Below are 22,210 nucleotides of genomic sequence, written 5' to 3'. Positions count from 1 at the left end.
GTTAAATAATATTTTTTTCTGCTCAATGTATTTGTAGTCAGATTTGTACTATCAACTCAAAACACTTGCCAAGCTGGATAAATCAGGATTTCTTTAAAAGTAGTAACCATATGCCTCTCTGTAGACAGGTGTGTCTGTCAGTCGATTGGAGAAATACTTGGGCGGTGATGACCTGGAGACATCATCTATTCAACATGATCCTACTATTGGTAGGTCACATCTCTTTACATCCTGCATACTTAGGACACTGTACCATGTATTAAATGAACCACTTCAGGGTCTCATTAACCTTACAGGCTTGTAAACCTAATGCACTCAAAACGCAGACTCACAAGGCAATCTGATTGCTAAATCATCAGGTGTGAGGATACAAAAGACAGTATATGTCCAAGTCCTTGCCAGCCACTGGTGGGTTAGAAGTGGGCTGCAGGAGAAACTAGCAAATATTTTTATTTATTCGATTGATGTCATTCTATGAACAATCTGTGCTTCTGGGGCGTGGCTAAGATGAGCAGCAAGATGGGCGCTCATTGAGGGGGCTCTGCCGGCCAAGCCCAAATATCCGTTACTAATCCTGTTTTTCCCGGAATATCCAGGCATATACTGCTAAATCCACCCATCTAAGATCAGCAGCAAAAGTATACGACTGTGGGAGAATCACGCTGCCCTTTTCTGACAACGTGGGAAACTGAGGCCTGAAGAGGCCAGCAGTGAGCGGCCATGGTCCTACTGAGAAGCCGGCCGTCGGAAGAGGGTAGCGCAGCCTGGGAATTTTTAATAAATTATCCGAAGGATAGAACACAGGTGCGGTAAGCCGCTGCAGGACTCGATGCAGAGGCACGAGTGTTTGTGAAGCACGGCGCCATCCTTTGCTGCAACATGGGTGTCTGAGGCCTGGGGTGGTCGGAGACGAGCGGCCCCAGGCCCGCCATTAACAAGCCAGCAAACAGAGAGGGGCGGCGCGAGCACATCGAGGAGAACACCCCAGTGTACTGTACTCACCACTGCGGTAAGCTGCCTGCGATGCGCTGTGGGAGTGCAGGCCAGTAGAAGTGTAGTTCCGGCGAGCCTGCCTGCCGGATCTGAGTCCAGGGCCCGGCGGGAGGCAGACCGGAAAGGTCACCAGGCACGCACAGTGCCATAACGAGCCCGATCGGGGCAGACCGCCTCTTGTGCTGCCGTTTTAAAGCGGAGGACTTGGCTTGCGGCCTTCCTAGACTCACCAACTACGAGAATCAACTGCTTGCATCAACCACAGGGCAGGAGCTTACCTGCCTTGTTGCTTGTGTTGCTGTGCCCCATTGGGCCTGTTGCGCTCGCCGTGCCCACCGCTCGGTGCACACCCAGCCTGGAATTGAAGGTCTGCGGGAGCGGAGCACTGAAACAAGATGCGAGGGAGAAGATTTGGCAATGCACTACACTGAGGAGCCAAAGCATTGCCTACACAACTGCCATTAGATCAGAGGTCTTCAATCTGTGGGGCACAAACCCCAGGGGGGTCCCGGAGTCCTGAGAAGGGGGTCGCGCATTTCCAGGCCTAACTTCTGTCTGGTATGCAAAACATGTGCTAATCCTTCGGGCAAAGACACCGTGATCATTAAAAGACTTCAGCTGAAGTAAATCGAGTCTCGTGCTGAAAACGAAGAGGCCCAGCAGACAGGTAAAACAATCCTTCTAACAAGCCTTCTTTCCAGGTTGCCTGAAGGAAATACAAATGTGTGCTAGAAGTGAATCGCCAAATGTAAAGGATGCTTGGGAGGGGTTCTGGCTTTAGTTGCTCCAAGCACTCCAAGCATTGTGATGGCAAAGATGTGGTTTTTTTTTTCTTTTTCCTTTTTGGTTAACACAGGTCTGTGAAGTTCATGCTTTTAACCATAACTGTATTTACTCAGGGCCTAGTAACCCTGAGGGGGAGTTGAGGGACAGTTATACAAAAAAAAATGCGTTACTAATGATCTGATATTACTCAAATCTACATTTTGGAAGCTCTATTTTATCCTAATGCTATTTGCATTTTGTAGCAGTTTATCCTAACGTGTAATGCAATTACAAAATATTGACTTACACATTCACAGTGCTTTCTGTCACAGGTTGTGGCCTCCTAGCACTAAAAATACACTATTCTCCACTTCACCAACCAAAATTGATTCTGTGGCTGTCTGGTTACACACAGACCTCGGCAGTGCATCAAATAAAAGAAGTTTCATAACGTTAATGTACTATATAGTGCATTTCCCACTGAGTAACAACTTTTAAATTTATGTTTCCTTTAAGCTACCTATTATTGTATATGTAGCTACCTGATGGTGAAAGACCTAAACAGGAAGAAAATATTTTGGGGCTGATTTATGAGAGGCTTGAGCCGCCGGAGCGCAACATTTTTTTAAGCTTTGGCAGCACAAGAGTCTCAATCATATCATGAGGTGAGGCAAAATCACCCTGCGTGGCTTTGCATGGCATGGATATGGAGTAATGCAAGGCAGGGCAAGTCACTGCGTTGCCTTACTCTATGTCAGGTAGGTGTTCCATGGGCATTGCAGTGGGTATTCCCATGCAACACCCATGGATTTTGACGCTGCCCCTGATTTGAAAACCATGTAAACCTGGGACAGCACCAAAGCCATACTCCTCCCCATAGCAGGCGAAACAAGGAGAAATGTTTTCATTTCTCCTCGTTTTTTTACTCTTTCCATGTGTGCTGCAACGGCACACATAGAAAGAGGAAACCCCCTCTCTGGACTGTTTTTGTGCAGGAAGGTACCCTTTCCTGCACAAAAGCAATCCTGCCTATGTTGGCGCTAGGCAGCAATTTTGTGCACCAACGCAGAGAGATAGAACAGGAATGCACCATATTTAATAAATAAGGTGTATTCCTGCCCTTTCATATTTGTGCAGGGCAGCGTAGCAAGAAGACTTGAGGTGCTGCCCTACGCGAATGCCTCATTAATGAAGCACGTTGTTTTGAGCCACACCTTTGGCTCACTGATATTTGGTTTGCTAAGCATTGTTCAATTTATTTCCCCCAATGTTAAAATGATGTGCTGTGGGAATTGGGGATGGGGAAGTCCACAGACAAGGGAATAGGTATAATTAAATAAAGAAAAAATGCCTATTCCGTCATCCGTCTGCTTTCCCCGCCGCTGCACCCTGGCCCTCTTCACCACGCTTACTTGAGCCAGCCGCCGCTGGATAGTTGGCAATGATGAGGAGAACCAAGTTCAAAACATTTTTGCCAGGAGGGGGTCCTTACGCCTAATAATTTTTGACAGGGGTGTCTCGGCATCAAAAAGTTTGAAGACCTCTGCATTAGATGATGCCAGGCACTGTACCGAATTGCTAAGAGGGTTGGGTGCAATAACGAACTGCCTACTCTAAGTTGACCTACGGATAGGTGGGCCTCGGCTCCAGGTGGTCTAAGAAGCTCTTCTGTAACCATCAAACTGGGTTCAGGATGAGACCCGTGAGACTGCAATCGTAAGAGGCCCCAGTGCGGTGCGTGGCTGGGTGCCTTGCAGAGCATCAGCGAGACGAACACCACCATCTGACGCTGGGAGACACTACCCGTGACGGCGCAGCGGCGACCTGCGGAGGGTGGACGATAGGCGCGGCACATGTGTTAACACCCGCTTATATGCAAACCGGATTGCAAAGCATATTACCATTACAAATGTTCAACGTGCCAAATGGAAGCGGTAACAGCGCCCGCCACTGAAACTGGTGAACTTGAAGCGGCACCGGCACAGGACGACAAATTAAAATCCATGTTGAAGGATGTAACGGCTATCCTCAAAGCCATAGACTCTAAACTTGACACCATGGCTGCTTGCATGGACCAAATGTCGCAGAGGATTGAGAAACACAAGACCAGGCTCAACGCTATTGAGACAAGAATATCAGACTCAGACGATCACCAAGCTGAGTCGCACGAACAACTACTTCATTTTGACAAGGTCCTAAACCTGTTAAAGGCAAAGAATGAGGACCTTGAAGCAAGATCCCACCGAAACAATGTACAAATTTCAGCGATTCCAGAGACAACGAACATTACCAACATGTAACAATACATGGAGCTAATGCTGAAAGACCTTTTCGGAAATGACCTCTCCAGCATGTTCCTGGTAGAACGGGCGCATGGAACACTGTGTCCTAAACCACCGTCCGGAGCACCGCCCTGCCAGATTCTCGCTCGTACATTGAACTACAGAGATAGAGGCACTGTTCTATGCATGGCTCGCGAGCAAGCTACAGTACAGTACCAAGGCAACCCTATCTCCTTCTACCCAGACTTTACACAACTGGTACAAGCTGCATGTCGTGAATTCGCACCGGTGAAAAAAGGCGGAATTAAATATGCTCTCTTCTACCTTGCCAAACTAAAGGTACACACTGCTGGCAAGCCGCTAATCTTCACGGCCGCTCGAGTTGCCATGAGTTGCCATGAAATTCGTCAAGAAGAATGCAGGTCCACGAACAAGCCCGAAGACCAACTTGGAAGACAACTTAGAAGCGCGAATGAGCGATATTGTCTGAACAGGTGCACTCGAAACACAGATAAGCTGGGACAAGATATATATGTTTGTTTGCTCAATGCTTTAGGGGACATTACTTACACTATAACCAGAGATATCTCATATCTGTGCTATACATAGCCCACACACTATAGTCAGGCTGGTAGACTTGAGGTATATTGCATACAAGGGAGGCCCTCTAAACATAAGTTTCGGACACCATTGGCTCACCCACCCGGCAGGGGTGTTTGCCGGTGGAACCTCGTTCCCCCATGGGATAATTCCCAGCATAGCCATTTGGACTATTCTTGTTTTCAAAGAGAGTTGAGGGGTATAGGGAGGGTTCTTACCCAACCTGTTTGGGGCATAGCAATAACAAAAATGATATTCCTCCTTAAATTATTATATTTGTTTGTGAACCTGCCAATACCCCTTGCTACACAATTGTTTAAGCACCTTAAATCCAACATGATTGAGTTAGTATGGGTGGGCAAACAACCCAGAGCATATTGGGACCTACTCACGCTGCCCTAAAGCAGGGTGGGCTAGCAGCTCCTGATTTCGTATTGTATGCATACTTCGCCCAGGCGCAATATCTCCACTTATGGCAGCATCCTACGCCATTCCAACTACACGTATCCATAGAAACGGATAGAGTGGCTCCACTACCCCTGTCAACCACTTTGTTCCAGGAGTACAAACACCACCAACAGGAGATTGACACAACAGAACCAATAAGATGGGCATGGGCGGCTATCCACAAGAGGGCTAAACTATACGTACTATACGCACTAACTAAGCCACTAGCAAGCAACCCTCTGATCCCTCCTCTAATGGAGTGTTACATATGGAAACAGGCTCAACAGAAACAACTAACTACATTTGATGACCTCTACTCTAATGGTCAGTTTGTTACAATGCAACAGATATGTGCAGCGCCACGGCCTTCGTCACTAGACTCGCTATTATGCTTCCAACTCAGAGCCTCATGCCGCACATGCTTTGGCTCCTTTCCTGATGCCCCACCATCACTGGCACCGTTAGAGCACGCGCTAAAAGAACCCTCGGCACGGAAGCTAGTCACATGCATCTACACTACCACACAATGGGAATCACCTATCAACACACAAAGCGCACGCGCAGCTCGTTATATTGACATAGGAGAAGAAATCTCTGTCAAAACAAGGGCATTCTGTTGCGGCCAGCTTGAAAATCTTTCACCAATCTACCGCCTTTGCCTAATATATTTAAAGTATCTACACTATCTATATTGCACCCCTACACAATTGCACCTCAACGGTCTACGGCCTGACACACAATGCTGGAAATGCGGAACGCCACGGGCCATTTTTATTCACTTGGCTTGGGAATGTCGAACTATAGCTACCTACTGGGGAGAGATCTTTCGACACATAAAAGACATAACAGACTATAGCCTGCCACGTACTCCTCTGGTGGCACTGCTGGGTTACGTACACAGCATGCCCACCGCTGGAAGAAGGCTGACGGCTCTACTGCTCTTATTGGCTAAGCGTCGAGTGGCAATGCACTGGGGGAAGCCAACACCACTAGTCATCAAGGCCTGTGTGGAGGATATCACCTACTGCCGCGACTGGCTGAAATGTTACTGGGAGCTGTTACCGGCTCATTCCCAACCCAAGGATATATGCTCCCTGTTTAGACACTAACTTGGCTCTGTGGACGGTGCTGCACTATAGGCCCCCCCCCTTTCAATGGCCGAATAGAATGTACAGGGATACACTGTAACTGGAGTAGCTGGCCGCATGCAATCGCTGGTTGGCAGCAATAATCGAAGTATGGACAGGCTGCAAACTCAATGTGGGTAGTGTGTCATGCAAAATATATGGATTTGTAAAATTACGTCACCAGGGCAAAAAGCGTATAAGTGTAACTATGTACTGCAAAATCAGCTGTAACAAAATTGTCAAGCATGGTATTGCAAATGTTGACATGATTGTTGTTAAATGTTTCAAACTCAATAACAATACATTATATAAATACATTATCTGTGCTTCGGCCTGAGAGAGGATTATTGGAATGCAAACAACAGGCACATTTGTGATGTGAACAGGTTCTTGACAATAGTAACAATGCGGTATGTCTCACACACTGTAGCTTAGCAGGGGATGACTAACAGAACCATAAGTGCTTTTGGGAGCCCCACAAGGTCATACCACACTAAAGGTGAGGAATACCTTAAAAATATATAATCTAAGTAGAGGCTTGACCCCACTCCCAAAGAGGATGTCATAAAACACTACATATCAGGTTTGGTAGATGTTTGTTATTAAACCTTTCCCTGACATTCAAAGGCAGAACAAACACCTAGTTGTGGAATATCAGTCCTGTGTTATAGGCCTCCCTTTCTGTATTCGAAAAGTGTATGTTTGAATACCTACAAATTTATAGTTCTCTGTTCTTTTTTTTGGTATTGTAAACTGTTAACTGTGTAACGTATGAAAAACGAAAAAAATGACAGCTTGTTATTGGATCATTCAGACAGCACTAAGGGGTGCATTTTGGTAAGAAACAAACATTAAGGGGCTTATTAGGATGTCTGGTGGACGTGATTCCGTTGCGGATTGGGAACTGCCCGACCATAGGTCAGCGGTTCCAACATCTCAGTTTGGATGCTATCGCCCATTGGGCGGTCGGAAACATCTATTTCATTATGGCAGCTTGTGCGGCAGGCAGAAAAGGCCCACAGCACAAACTGTCATAGTGAAATGGATGTTTTTAAATATCTCTGCACCTTGTGGAACACGGTGCTGAGAAGAGGGCCAGGGAGGAAGGGGGCCCTTCTAGGGACCCCAATGTCTTTTCCGACAGCCTTTCCATGACAGAAAGGCCGACATAGAATGGCTGTCGGCTACCGACATCATAATCCCGACTGGGGAGCCTCGGTCATTAAGGGATTATGCAGTCTTTCTGGCGCACCAACTGACTCCTTGAGCCTGCCGGAACCACGTCAGAATCCCCCCACAGGTATAACTCCGACCGCCGTCATCATAATACGGCCTGTAAACCTACTATGTCGGCGGAAAGACGCTGACCTCTGGTCAGAGGGTTTCCTCCCATCATCGTAATGAGACCCCAAGTGTCAGGTGTCTGTACAAGTATACAGGAGCAATGGAGGTCTATTGAAGACAACACATTGCTAAACTTACAGCTCCAATATTCTAATATTTCTGTTATAGTTTCTTCTCCTTTAATTTATAACATTCTGCTCTCCGTGTGTAGTGTGCTAATAGCTTAATACTTAATACCCACAGTTTGGATTTATAACTCCGATAGAAGTCCTTGAAAAGAATATAGCCCTCAAAAATTAGTTATAATGTTCTAGTATATGACAACACCGCATACAAACTTAAATAAATCAAAGATAAAATTGATAATCTCATTCACTGCCACCATGAATACCAATCAATCTGAAAGTCACTTTGTACTGATGTCTTACAACATTGTGGTCTAGGAATATCAAAACAAGAATGTCGATGGGTCACAATATCATGACCAAAATATCGATGAACAAAATATTGAAAGGTCAGTTTGTATAGGTTTTCTATAACTTACTTCACTTCTCAGGTGATGTATCTATCTTCAAGGTACGTAGATGTGGACTTGTGAATAGCAAATCCATTCCATACCTCCCTCTGTGCACTTACATCTTTTATATTTTTCCCTTTCATATTTTGGTCACAATCATGACCAGTCAAAAGTTTGGCTTCGACAATCCTACCACAATCTCTTCCATCATGGTGGCCAAAAATTCTAGTGGTTGATGTTACATAAACAATCAACCACTTTAATGCCGTAGACATTATGTAATCCCAGAATGTATTTGTTTCACCTGTTTTTAATAAAAAATGTTTTAGCATTTGCCAACTGACCAGCAGAGAAACTTCGTACTAGGCAGAAACATATGAACTCAAATTTAGCCTGCCTCGGTGATCCAAAAATGAGAGACGTTGGTCTGTGTTGAGTGGACTGCATTGCAAATCAAAACAATTTACATAACCTATCAGGGTTTCATTTGAACAATGTTGAGTAGCATTTATTTTCTATTTTACAGAGGTGCTAATGAATGTTTCTATCACATGGATACCTCAGTACGATGAAAATTGTAATGTTGAAGGAGACGCGCTTAATACTGATACCAAATATTAAATTGACTTAGTGTTTCCAAGAATATTAAAAAGAAAATATATTATGCCCATAAAATACAGCAGATTAAATGGCTGTTGTGTTTACTACCAGTTGTGGGTTTTACATTCACGTTTTTTCTCATTCCATTCACAGAGGTGTGCAATTAGAGCAATTCCTGGGTACTAATTGTTCACCTTGTATATATTGATAGTTTGGTGTTAGCTATTGACTTGGTGTGCAGATTTATCCTATTCTTAATCAAGCGCTTCAGATTCTGGGATAACCTGTGACTATCATTCCACATCCCAAAGAACCCAAACTCCATATGTGCAGGACTTGACCTCATAAGTTATGCCAGATGTTACCTTGTGCATGTTTTGTGGCAAAACACCCTGAGGTGCACATTTCACACTGAAGTTCAAATCTCTATTCCCATTTGTGCCCAATACAGGATTAGTACCCCTTGAAATATGAGAGCTAAATTTTTCTGTCTTGCATATGCATAGTCTGGTGGGTTTTCACGAGAGCATGGAAAATGAACTTTGTGTCACTCTATATCTCTGCATTTAGGTGTCTCTTGGGGATGCCATTACAGGGAATAATCTAATGATTAATTTTACTGTATTCTGAGGTTATTGATTTCTCTTTGCAGATTCTGCTATACGATTTTCAGATGCCTCATTCTCTTGGGAACAAGATGCAGCACCAGTTGTCATGGAGTAAGCAGAAGACATAAAAGAAACATAAACAATCTTAGTCTCAAATAGACTCTTATCAGAGAAACATTTGCAAGATATACACACACTTAACATTTCACTAAATCAATGGAAAAAAGTGCAAAATTGTGCATTTGTGTGTACTGTGTCTGTGCAAAGTATGTTATAAATGTGTAACTCATGATAATATAAATTGCTAATTAATATATAAAAGAGGAAATATTTAGAGGAGTGAATGAGAGAGACCACTTGCAGGCTATGCACATGATGATGTACCCTGAGAAAGATGCAAATCCCATAGCGGGTTTGAAAACAGACACACAATATTTCCACCTGTATCCGCAGGTAATAAAATAGTCTTGGTTCAACCTGGCATAAGGCAAGAATTTATGATAGGCAAATATGAGGAAAGTAATCTGGTTTAGTTAATTTCTTTCTCTCAAAGTGAGCATTTTACCAATTGACAGATTATAAGGCTGAAACATAACTTTTTCTCAATCCACGTGGCCATGTGCAAGTTCATTTTTAAGACCAACAGCAATGCTGTGAATTTGGTGATGTATTAAAATATTGCGGTCTGAAAATCAATCTAGAAATACAGAGACCATATTATTGACTGACAAAATATTGTCAAGGCACAGTTAATAGTAGTAAATCCAGTTTTACCTTGATAATAGTTCGGGAGTCAATGTTATGGCCACAATATATATGTAGATCACAATTTCATGGCTCGATATTAGGACATGCAAGCGTAACTCTTGTCCGATGTGTAGATTATGCAATATATTATTTACACATGGTATGCAAGTGAATTAGTGGAAATGTGTAACTAATTGACATCTATGTATTCTCCTTCTACATGTCAAACAAAAAGACTTTCAATATCATTCCTACATTTGATTAAAGTTATTGTTTATCTAAAATAAAGACCAATATTTGCTTTGCAGAGGACGCATGTTACTCACTACCAATGTGAGACTTGTGACCTGCTGAACGAAGGAGTAGAACAACTGTCATTGCTGTGACATTCCATGGTTCTTGCAGCAAAGTCAGAGAGATGTACTTGGACTATGCCCCTTCATACTAAGGGTATAGATTGAGCATAGATCCAGCTTGTGGCTTTAGTGCCTTTCCTAATGGGCCTATGGACACAATAATGTAGAGAGAGATACAAAACATCTTTTACAGTGTTTTTTGTCTTTTTGGCGCCTATAATTCCCTACAGGCGCATAGATGAGGGCGTCAACGAATGTCAAAAGGCCATTGCCTAATGGCTGGATATTTTTACCTCTAACTTAATATATCTTAAGAGGTTCACTGAGTAATCTAAAAAGAGCAAAGAAAATAAACAAACGAAAAGACACGGAAACATCCAATGATGATCATATAACTGAATAATGAATCCTCCAATGGGAATAACCAGCCCTTATATAAAGCATCTAAAATGCTAAATGTCCTAATCAATGCTTAACGTTATGGGTAAACTAGGAACTAACCTTTCACAAATAATTTAAATCTGATTCTATTAGTGGGAACAAATACTTGATCCCTTCAAGGCTTTTAAAATTAAACAAAGTATCATGAAATGTATAGGAGTTTATTTGTGTTCTCATGTCTGGTTAAAATTGGTGTACACATTTGCACTAGCACAAGTTAATTTTCAGAGCTCTAGTATACCATTTTAATTATGTCTGGAAGAATTCCATAGTTTGGTGGACTTGGTCTGAGGCTGAAAGTAGCCACTGAAAATGGCATTTGCTATGCTGTAATACTTAAGTATATGCATCATTGCTGTTCTCTCATTCGCATTCTTTTCTAGTATCAATCTGGACATCAAACCAGGCAAACTGGTGGCTGTAGTCGGTGGTGTAGGTTCAGGGAAATCCTCCCTCATTTCAGCAATGCTTGGTGAAATGGACAATATCAAAGGATCTGTCAATATTAAGGTAAGGGGAATTAGCATTAACCAGGGCACACTCACTAAAGTGTGGAAATGTGAGTTCGTTAGGTCAGGCTTTGCAGCTCAGCTGTCTCCAGACATTATGTGACTAACTTAAACAAGCATTTGCAATGCAATAGGTCTCGCATTAGGAAAGTTTGAGCTATTGGTATTGTAAATGGCAAAGTTTTTATTTATGTTTTTTTTTTTAAATAGCTAAATTAATAGCTTTGTCATTTACAATGCTAATAGTTATAACTTTCGCAAATGTGATACCTATAGCATTTGTAATGCAATATGTTTTGTATTTACATGACTTAGATGTATTGATATTACAAATAACAATGGCGTTTAATTTTTTTAAATAACTAATACTTAAATAAAAGTTATTGTAATTTATAATGGCAATAGCTTAAACTTTTCTAAAGAACTTTTGTGAAATTATGTTCAGTGTATTTTATTGTGACGAAAATCCAAGAACAGAAGTGAAATATTAACATTTTTTTGTGACATTTGCAATAAAGCTTGAAACATTGATGGCGTATATTTGAACCAGTTGTTGTTGAATGGTTGCACAGATTGATTCTGTGAGGAAAGACAACGTACTTCCAGACAATGTATTTCACAAAAACAGAACAGTGCTTAGAAGCATTAGGGAGCCAAGTGAAGCATTCGTTGCAGTTTTCTCTTACCTTACAACAACTGCGAGGGCAGGGAAATCTTCGCGAGAGCGCGTGCTGCAGTCCGTCCAAAGCTCGCGCCGCCGGCCTGCGACCAGGAAGTCAGGCAGGCCGGCCGGGACAACCGGAAACAGGAAGTAGGAGGGCGGGAGCCTACCCCGCCTCCCACGGAAAAGCCGCGATTGTTTGGAGCACCGGAGCAGGCAGGAGCCTACCCTGCGCCCCGGTGCCGAAGAAGGGAGGAAGAGTCCTGCTGCTGGTGAGAGCCGCTGCACCTAGGAAGCCGGTGAGTGGGGCTTCGCCTTGTTATTTGCTGGGCTGCGAGGGCGGGGGGCATGTGTGTGTGCACGCGCGCGCGCGGCGGCGGGCTGTGTATGTGTGTGAGCATGTGTGTATGTGTCTTGGAGTTTGTGTGTATGCGTGTGTGTGACTGTGGGGGCGGGAGGGGGTTGCCTGTCTGGGTGCCTGCGTGTCTGTGTAAGTGTAAGTGCGTGTGCGCGCGTGTGTGTGTCTGTGTGCACGTTAGGCTGACTTGCTGGGAGTATGGGAGGGAAGTGCACGGCGCGGCGCAGGATGGAACGTGCGCGTTCGCGCACACAAATCCAGGAAAAAAGCTCGTAACACCCTCTTGTCCTCCTTCCCCCGTGACAGGCAACATTAGGTCTCCAGCTGGACACCTGCATCCTCCAGATGCAGTTTACCAGCTCGACCTAAAAAGGTTTGCTATGTGGTCAAAAGAGCAGACTACACCCTACACGCCCTTCTCTTGCACATCACTCAGAACGTTCCAAGTCTACGACCTGAGAGTTTGTAATTCCTTATTAGGACATGCGGCGTGGATGCAGCAGACAGCATAATGTACTCAGCTCAGCCAGAATGTTCATTTTAAATGATCACTGTCATTTTCTATGACATCCTACAGAGTAACCTGCCTGGCCGGAGCGCGCAAGTATCGGCGACTTCACAACAAACGCAGCTATATGCGTAACCAAGCCGAAAACCTTCAGTGAAGCCTCTTCCGAACGCTTATCCGCAGCCATGGCCCTGCGAGGGCTGCACGTGTGAGCTGCCTGGCGGGTATAAATGAGCAAGGCGCCCCCAGTCCCTAACAACTGCAGTCATTCTCACAACAGATCCCTGTGGAACGGGGGCGGCAGGCGGGTCCAAAGGACTGCATATTTTATGCAAAATGCTGATTCGCCATACCCCGCTACCATCTTCAGCGACAATGGGAACCGCAAGCAGACACTCGCACAAGAAAGGACCACGTTACTGGAGGAGGGCGAAGGGCCCCGGCGCTATCACGCCCCATAGAGTAACATTTATAAAGTCTGAAATTCGGTTCAAGGCTGGGTGAAGGTCCCAGTAAGTCACACTTCGTTGAACTTCAGAGTGGGGGGTTTGATTTTTTTTTAAAAAACAAAATGAATCTGCTTTATACACACCCCAGTCTTAACAGAGGGGTCGTGCAAACGCCCTTTGTATCCACTATTTATTTGCATATAGATATTACCAGCACGGGAAGTACAATTGAAGGTATCTTAAGGCGGTATACTGCCACGAGGCAGTTTGTACTTACAGGCACTGTACATACTCCAGGACTGGTGAAAAAAAGGGTCTCTTCGTTGTAAATTATCCACATGCAATCCATTAAAGAAAAATCGGCGATGCAGCACCACTACAAGTCCACAATATTCTTAACATCCTGCAATCCCACCCCCTCTCAGACGCTTAGAAAGGGTGCCACAGCCACAGCCCGTAACACAAACCAAGCAAATGATTCCATTCGCCGCCCCTACAGGTTAGTAAAAATAACATGATTGAGGCGCAGTGGGCCTCACACGGTCACACACCAAAGCCCGGTGTAACTGCACCTGTTGCACCAATGATAGCTAGCACCCTATTACGTTTTCTTGTGAGACTTCCTGCTTCTCGCGGTGTGCCAGGAAACATCCCTCTGCATTATAGTTATAGTAAACATTCATTTCGCCACAAAAAAAAAAAATGAAGAGATGGGGTAATAAAAAAATCTCAAAAGTAATGAGCGAGGGAGAATTGGAGGCCGGGGATTGGAGAGTAATGTTTCAGATCACAGTACCAACGGCCAATCACGTTAGCTTTAAGACAGGCTGTGCTTCCGTCCGTGGTTTTCTTGAAACCTTGCTTTACTTGAAAACAGATGACTGGACTCTCCACAGCTACCCGGCCTGACGCGCCTCCACGTACTCCCGCGTGACCGGGGCTGGCAGCATCGAGAGGTCGTGGAGTCCACGAGAGACCAGCCCGCCTACACACATCCTGACTCCCACGGCCCCCGCCGGACACACAGGAGATGCTGCAGGCCGCGGGTGGCGCAACACACGCCCAAGTACAGCGTGGCAAGCTGCAGCCATGGGAATTCTTGTTCTCCATCAAATAAAATACATTTCGAGTGCTACATGAACACGCAGGGGATTTTGATGTAGTTCCGATAGATATCTTCTCTGTTTCAAGATCCTGAAGTGCCAGTACAGGGCACTTGGAATGCAGCCGTGGTTAACTGTAACAGTTTTTTTATCACAAAATATCACCATCGGCTGCAGGACGAGACAAGGATGCCCACTGTCAACACTACTCTTTATATTAGCCCTGGAACCACTCGAGATTGCAATACGCTGCTCAGACCTCTGGAGTAGAAACATGTCAAGCAACAATTGAACAGCAAATGATGGAGTTCAAGGACCGAGGGTATCCTGAAACAATTTTGATGGAAGCTCAACATAAGGTTTCACAAATATCACGTGATGAACTCTTGAGGAAGAAAGAGAAATTGCCAATGAAGCGAGAAGTATGTGTCCTGAAATATTCAGCCCAGGCCTCAGCAATCAAAAAGATTATTAGAAATCAATGGGAATTGATAGAAAATGAACCTGATTTTCAGCAAGTATTTCATGGAACGCCATTGTTTGCACATACCAGGGCAAGCAATCTAAGGGAACTTTTGAAACCAGCAAGGAAGGCACATCATACCAAACATAAGGGCATGACAAAATGCTACAATTGTGGACAATGCGGCAACGTAATCATGGGCAAGAATTTTACTCACCCGCATACAGGCAAGAATATTGAGCTCAGACACACGTCAGATTGTAATACATAGAGAGTGGTGTACGCTATAAAATGCCATGTGGATTAGTATATGTGGGAAGAACCAGCAGGAAGGTAAAAACACTCATAGTTGAACACAAGAGCAGAATCAGAAATAAGAACACTAATTCCTCGTTAGCAAGACACTGGTCAGAAGCATCACATACTATCCCACAATTGCGCTATACGATTTTGGAATGTATTCAATCTGATATAGGCATGGATTTGAACACACTGTTAGCACGTAGGGAGACCTATTGGATAAAATCATTAGGAACTGTTATACCTGGTGGTTTAAATGATCATTATGAACTCTTATGCTACTTGTAAACAATGAACTATCACAATAGATTGTGAGGGTAAGCACTGTTCGACTTTGATCTCCATTATTGTTCTTCACTTATTATTTATTATTTATCATTTTTTATTTTTTATTTTTTAATAGACAGCATCACAATGATTTTCATTTTCATTTTATGCTCCTATGATATTTTTAATACAGATTGTACAGCGTTCTGCTCTGTACGTATTTTCTTCTATTTACTTTTGCATTTAGGGTTTACTTTCGAACTCTAATATTACGCATTGTATAATTGGGCAGAAGGCAATCATTTTCTTACGATATTCGGCCATACCCAGAGGGTTTCGGAGGTCTGGTATGGAAAATACCACTTGTGACTTAGTCCTTTGTTAGTGTTAACGCGCATTGAGTCCTACGTTGATGTTGCAACTTTTTAAGGAAGTGCTAGGAGCCCTTCCGATCACGTGACTACTGTGACGGATCGGGTTATGGAAGATACTATGGCGGCAGGTTTTGAATAAAGGTGAGCGAGCGTGTACGTCTGGCATAATGGAGGTTGTAGCAGGTAGTGGAAGTTAAGCGGGTAGGAGATATAATATAATGACGGAACGCGATTTGTATGTTCCCTTTTTAGAAGCGGCATTGGCGAAGTGTGGCGATACAATACTACTACTTTGGACTGCAAGCAAGTTTAAGAGCACAAACACGTTACGGAGCTGAGTGAGAGAAGAGAGGTATGAACCGAGTGAGATTTTAGTTACAATAGAGGATATAATTACATGAGTAGGGTTATTTTAAGACAGTTGCTCGTGCTTTTCAGGCTTGACGATTGGTGTACCAGAGCTGCACTATCTATACTGCATATTGAAAAAGCAGCAGTTAGCGAGACGAACCCTGGTAAGGAGTATTCTAATATTGGTTTACGCTAGAGGGTCTGCAGCTTCCGGATCACTTTAAGAGCACTGTTTCTCGTACACAATTAATCACGGTCTTTTTGAGAGTGACACCTATTCATCATAGTATCACATAACATGCTCGATAATGTGTTGAGGTGGGAATGATGAATACATAGTTTAAATGGGAAAAGTTTAGTAGACACAGCACTGGGGGTGTTTCGTTTATTAATGGACCAGACACTACGTGGTTTTTAAATTAAGGTGAGACAGAGATTACTGTTCTTGACTTTTGCTTTTTCACTTTTTGGAGATCAGGTGGTAACAGTGTTACTCCCCAGTTACAACTTTCTAGAGCTGCATGAATATGGCAAACATGCATGTTAAGCAACCTGTAACTTAAAAAAGATATTCGGCCATTCTGTTTTTGTTTGTGTTGCAGATCCGAATTGGAACCGACAACATTGCTTCATATATCATTTGACATTTGTATATCAACATAATTTGTTTTGAAATTCATCCCCTGAAGAAGGGTTCAGTGTTGAACCCGAAATGCATTGGGTATTTCTTTAAAATTTCGGTCTTTGGTTAGTTGAGTAAGCAATGTATGTACCAGAAAATTAATAACTGAATTTTTTCTGTATTGATTGATTTATAGAAACTGTATAAATACATAGGAAAATGATGTACTAATTTTGAAAAGAGATGATATACCAGTATTTATGACGAGAAAATAAACTGGAATATGTGAAGAATATAGTTGAAAGCTTAATTTTGAACATTTGACTAACACAGAGGCCTTCTGCCCATAGCTGTGCGATAGGCAGCGTAGGGTAACCCCTGCGCTCTGTTTAGATATCTCAGACAAAATACAAGGCATTGACATTCCAGCCCGCAACCACAAGATAATACTTTATTCAAATGTCGTACTTCTTACAATAGTCTCATCATGGAACTCCATGCATCCGCCTTCTCTGGGGCCTCTGGTTACAAAATTAACGCGAGAGCTGCAGTCCGTCGAAAGCTCGCGCCGCCGGCCTGCGACCAGGAAGTCAGGCAGGCCGGCCGGGACAACCGGAAACAGGAAGTAGGAGGGCGGGAGCCTACCCCGCCTCCCACGGAAGAGCCGCGATTGTTTGGAGCACCGGAGCAGGCAGGAGCCTACCCTGCGCCCCGGTGCCGAAGAAGGGAGTAAGAGTCCTGCTGCTGGTGAGAGCCGCTGCACCTAGGAAGCCGGTGAGTGGGGCTTCGCCTTGTTATTTGCTTGGCTGCAAGGGCGGGGGGCATGTGTGTGTGCACACGCGCGGCGGCGGGCTGTGTATGTGTGTGAGCGTGCGTGTATGTGTCTTGGAGTCTGTGTGTATGTGTGTGTGTGTGACTGTGGGGGGGGAGGGGGTTGCCTGTCTGGGTGCCTGCGTGTCTGTGTAAGTGTAAGTGCGTGTGCGCGCGTGTGTGTGTCTGTGTGCATGCATGCGCGTTAGGCTGACTTGCTGGGAGTATGGGAGGGAAGTGCACGGCGCGGCGCAGGACGGAACATGCGCGTTCGCGCACACAAATCCAGGAAAAAAGCTCGTAACACCCTCTTGTCCTCCTTCCCCCGTGACAGGCAACATTAGGTCTCCAGCTGGACACCTGCATCCTTCAGATGCAGTTTACCAGCTCGACCTAAAAAGGGCTGTAAGAAGCACTACCAGGAGAAGGGCTTTGACATCATCTACATGTTGGTAGACATCAGTACATGTTTTGATTGAGCGGAAGTTGTGTGGTTACACAAAAGAAATCTTGCTCTCCACGGCACTGTGATAAATTTTTTACCTAGAAGCTAAATGAATACCTAGGTTTGAACTTTCAGGTTCACACACATGGCATTGAAATGCTTCAGAAGTATCTTAAATAACTAGATAATTTACAGTGTGTTTTTCTCTGTCATCACCACGGATGAAAGGAGGGCAGTCATTAACTTTAGACTTCAGAGTGCAGTTTTGTGTTTGACAGCCCAGGTCTACACTTTTTATTTGAATCTGCTTATTAAGGAATGTTATGACTTTACATCAGTTCCACCACTATAACGATGTGTGATATAGCAGTGTTCAAATGTCAGGGTATTAGTATACATTAGCTCATATAGTAGCAAGAAAATCAAGCAGAGTAATACAGTAATTACAATGCGGATGCCATGTCTGTAGAGCATGTTAACAGTATGGGCTGAATCGAACCAGCATAATAAAGTACACATAGAGTCACAGTGTAAAAGCACAACAGGTGAATACCATATAGTAGCTGAAACGTCGCACAATAAAAAATATGATAGCACCCATAGTGAGCCATCTCATGCATTGCGGCACAGCGATCCAGAATTATGAAAAGTAGGTAAAAAATTAACACTAAACCAAACATATGCATTTCCCAATGTTACCAAACCAGCTTCCACCTCCCACTAGTGTCTCATAAACCACCTGGAGCCAATAGCATCAGGGCACAGGTATAAGGAGGAGGTGACATGTCCGTAAAAAGAGCAAAAGAGTTCAGGCCATAGCCTGGTTGTGTAAGTCGGGGGCCGCTGGTGCAGAGTCAGTGCATGGTTCAGATTCACACATTCACTCAAAATGTAAATCAGTTAATATTGCGTCCCGACAAGCAGTAATGGGGTATTCCCGCAGCCCGAGCATATCTTCCCTACCTGGGGCCACACTCTCAGCCTGAGCACAGGTGATCATCAAGTGTATCCAGGCAATAAATGGTGGGGGCGTATGTGATTTCCACCACCTTGTTATAAGTCTCTTATCCACCACAAACCCCAGATCCAAAAACCGGGAAGTGACCCTGCGAGGTATGCCATGTGTATTATGTAAAGTTGAAAAAGCTTGAATCTCGATTTGCACTGCACTTGTCTAGGACCCTCCAGTAGTGTAACCCATTCCCGGTCTTCCTCCCAACCCTGTCGCAAATTAAGAAGTTGCAGGACAGTGTGAAATCGAAGAGACTCTGCAAACCAACGTATGAGGTGACTATCTTTGCCCATAACCTGTAAGTATTGTAAGTATTGTATTGTGAGGTGTATCTGTAACTCAGTGGTCATGCCTCCCCAGTATCTCCCCCCCCAGCTTAGTAATCAGGAGATTGTGGAGCAGGAACTGACCCAGCGGCAAACCATTCTCCTCCATAAGCGTCTCATAATAGAGCAAAGCGTCAACTCTATAGCGGTCCCCCAGGGTATGTATTAACGCAACGTGTCATGCCATCAGTTCTGCTGCTGTTATTGGTCCAGTGGCCCTAGCAGTGCCTAATAGCATCAGCCCTGGTGCATAGGGGAGTATGTGTCTAGTAATGCGAAGACAGCTGAGGTAGCATCTATACGCGACCTTCAGCAACATTGATTCGGACGGACGTAATCTCACACAGGGAAATTATGGCCCACACAGTCCAGACGGGTGAGGACGTGGCTGTATCCATGAAGTGCAATCCTGATAGCCACTTTGTGATCCACTAGATCTGTGCGACTAGATAGTAATGTTTGAATTGCAGAGCCACCCCTCAGCAGGGGAGCAGAGCTTCGCCAGAGACACTCTACACCTTAGGTGACCTACCTAGACATACCACAAGTATAGATGATTTTGGGCCACACAGTCCAGACGGGTGAGGACGTGGCTGTATCCATGAGGTGCAATCCTGATAGCCACTTTGTGATCCACTAGATCTGTGCGACTAGATAGTAATGTTTGAATTGCAGAGCCACCCCTCAGCAGGGGAGCAGAGCTTCGCCAGAGACACTCTACACCTTAGGTGACCTACCTAGACATACCACAAGTATAGATGATTTTGGGCCACACAGTCCAGACGGGTGAGGACGTGGCTGTATCCATGAGGTGCAATCCTGATAGCCACTTTGTGATCCACTAGATCTGTGCGACTAGATAGTAATGTTTGAATTGCAGAGCCACCCCTCAGCAGGGGAGCAGAGCTTCGCCAGAGACACTCTACACCTTAGGTGACCTACCTAGACATACCACAAGTATAGATGATTTGACCAATGGTAATCCTTATTAGGCTCTATTAGTAGGAATTTTCTATTGTTTTGACAACTGAATTTTGTACACATTTGTAATTTTATCACAGTATACTTGGTGGTTGCCTTTTGGAAAGGCTTTTGAAGCAACACAGTAGGTCTGTGTTGCTCAAGTTGGCAAGCCAGTGATAACATGTACATGCTTGATTGGTAATAATGCAGTTACAATAAAGGCAGGAGAGGAGGCCTTACATATTGATTGTCACAATTGTATGTTAAAGTTAGTAGGCATTTAAGAGTAGATTTTTATTACTATATGTTAAAAAGTTTTTTTTTATATGGAATCTCAGAGATAACCATAGTAGGCAAGTGTTTGGTGACGGTTACTCCCTTTGACAAACTGTGAGTACTGAAGATTTGAATAGGGCCTATTAGGAGAGACAGACTCTTGCTTTGCCACCTGTAATTATGTGTACTATGTAATTTTATGACGGTATGCCCGATGGGTGCCTTGCTGTGGGGAAGCTTAGTTGGTATGGTGATAAGCCAATGATAACAGCTACAGGACTGATTGGTTCAATTGGAAAACATATTTCTGTTGCCAGTGGTCTGATGTGTGTTTTATGAGAAGTTATGAGAAAGCTATTAGGTCTGCATATTAATTGTAAAAGCTTATGTTAAAATCAATAGACATTTAAGAATAGATTGCTATTTTTCTGTATTAAAGCCTGCAGATATGTATTTTGGCACACGGAATGCAAGAACAACTTTGTAGGGAATGATTATGATGTTGTTTGCTGCCCCTGACAAACCCCAGGGGAGACGATTTGACTCTAATAATTATTTTCAGAACCTCTTCTTAGCTGTCTGCCAGGAGCTTGTAATAAAGAAAAATTGTTAAATAACACATACATCGGGGGGCGTGGCTTGGACGGCAAGCATGGCGGACGCAGCCTAGTGGAGCTCCGACCTCGCCAGCCGACTATCCGCCGAAATATCCTGTTCCCCCGCATCGCACAGTGGCCCTGAGAGTGGCGCTTGGTGCGAGGAGTAGCGGAGCCCACATCGGTGCATTTTGGGCCGATTTAGCACACCTGGAGACGAGTGAGGGCAGGCGGACGCTGTGCGGCCTTGGCGGCCCCTGGAAGCCGGGACGCTCGAGTTTCGCGACCCCGGGAAACATCACGCAGAGGCGGCCGGGACCCGGCTGACGGGCGGCGGACCGGCAGCGACGGAGGGCCGCGTCTGGCCCTGTGCACCTTGGGGACGCCTTGGCCTACACCTGGGGTTCCCTGATCTTGCTGCAGCGACCCTGTGAGAGGCAGTGGAGCAACGAGTCCCGACTTGAGGACGGAGAACGAGCTGCCGGAGCGGAGCAACTCGGCGTGGGCCCCTCCTTCCTCCTTGGCCCCCGGGAGGTGAAAGACTGCGTGCAGGAGTAGTGGTGATCCTGGGAGGTCGATCGGCGGTGTTGAGGCCTAGAGCGGACATCGGTTTTCGTGACACCCAGCAGCGCGCCGGTGAGGCGGCCCGAGGCCTGGTGGCGGAGGAGGCCGGCCGGACGCCATCGTAGGGCCTGACTTGCCCAGGCATTGACGCGGAGAGCCCTGCAGAGCGCCTGAGAGGCGGGAGTCCCGGCAGCCATACGATTCAGGTATAAGTCAGGGGGGCCCCCTGGACGGAAGCGGGAGAATCAGCGCCACGCCAGAGGAGGGTCGGAGGTGGCAGAGATCTGGCTGGGGGGCTCCGGGGCCCCGTATGTGCACGCTGCTACTGGGCCTAGACCTCGAAGGGCGCTATAGGGGCCAATAGACACTGTGGTGAGATACCTGGCCCGTTTGCTCGGCGGTCAGTCCGGACCGCGGTGGGCCCCC

At 45.0% G+C, this 22,210-nt stretch overlaps 1 protein-coding gene across 1 annotated transcript in view; it reads left to right on the top strand.

Annotated features, from left to right (window-relative positions):
• ABCC2 (ATP binding cassette subfamily C member 2) overlaps positions 1 to 22,210 on the top strand; it is a 678,688-nt gene that overhangs the window by 441,034 nt on the left and 215,444 nt on the right. Inside the window, exons 13-15 of the mRNA XM_078643538.1 lie at positions 125 to 209; positions 9,328 to 9,394; positions 11,211 to 11,337. Coding sequence (XP_078499664.1) covers positions 125 to 209; positions 9,328 to 9,394; positions 11,211 to 11,337 — 279 coding nt within the window. The remainder of the gene's footprint in view (positions 1 to 124; positions 210 to 9,327; positions 9,395 to 11,210; positions 11,338 to 22,210) is intronic.

The sequence above is a fragment of the Lissotriton helveticus genome, chromosome 5_1 (genome assembly GCF_964261635.1).
Source record: "Lissotriton helveticus chromosome 5_1, aLisHel1.1, whole genome shotgun sequence".
NCBI classification, from domain to species: Eukaryota; Metazoa; Chordata; class Amphibia; order Caudata; family Salamandridae; genus Lissotriton; species Lissotriton helveticus.
This window is presented reverse-complemented; position numbering and strand designations above follow the sequence as displayed.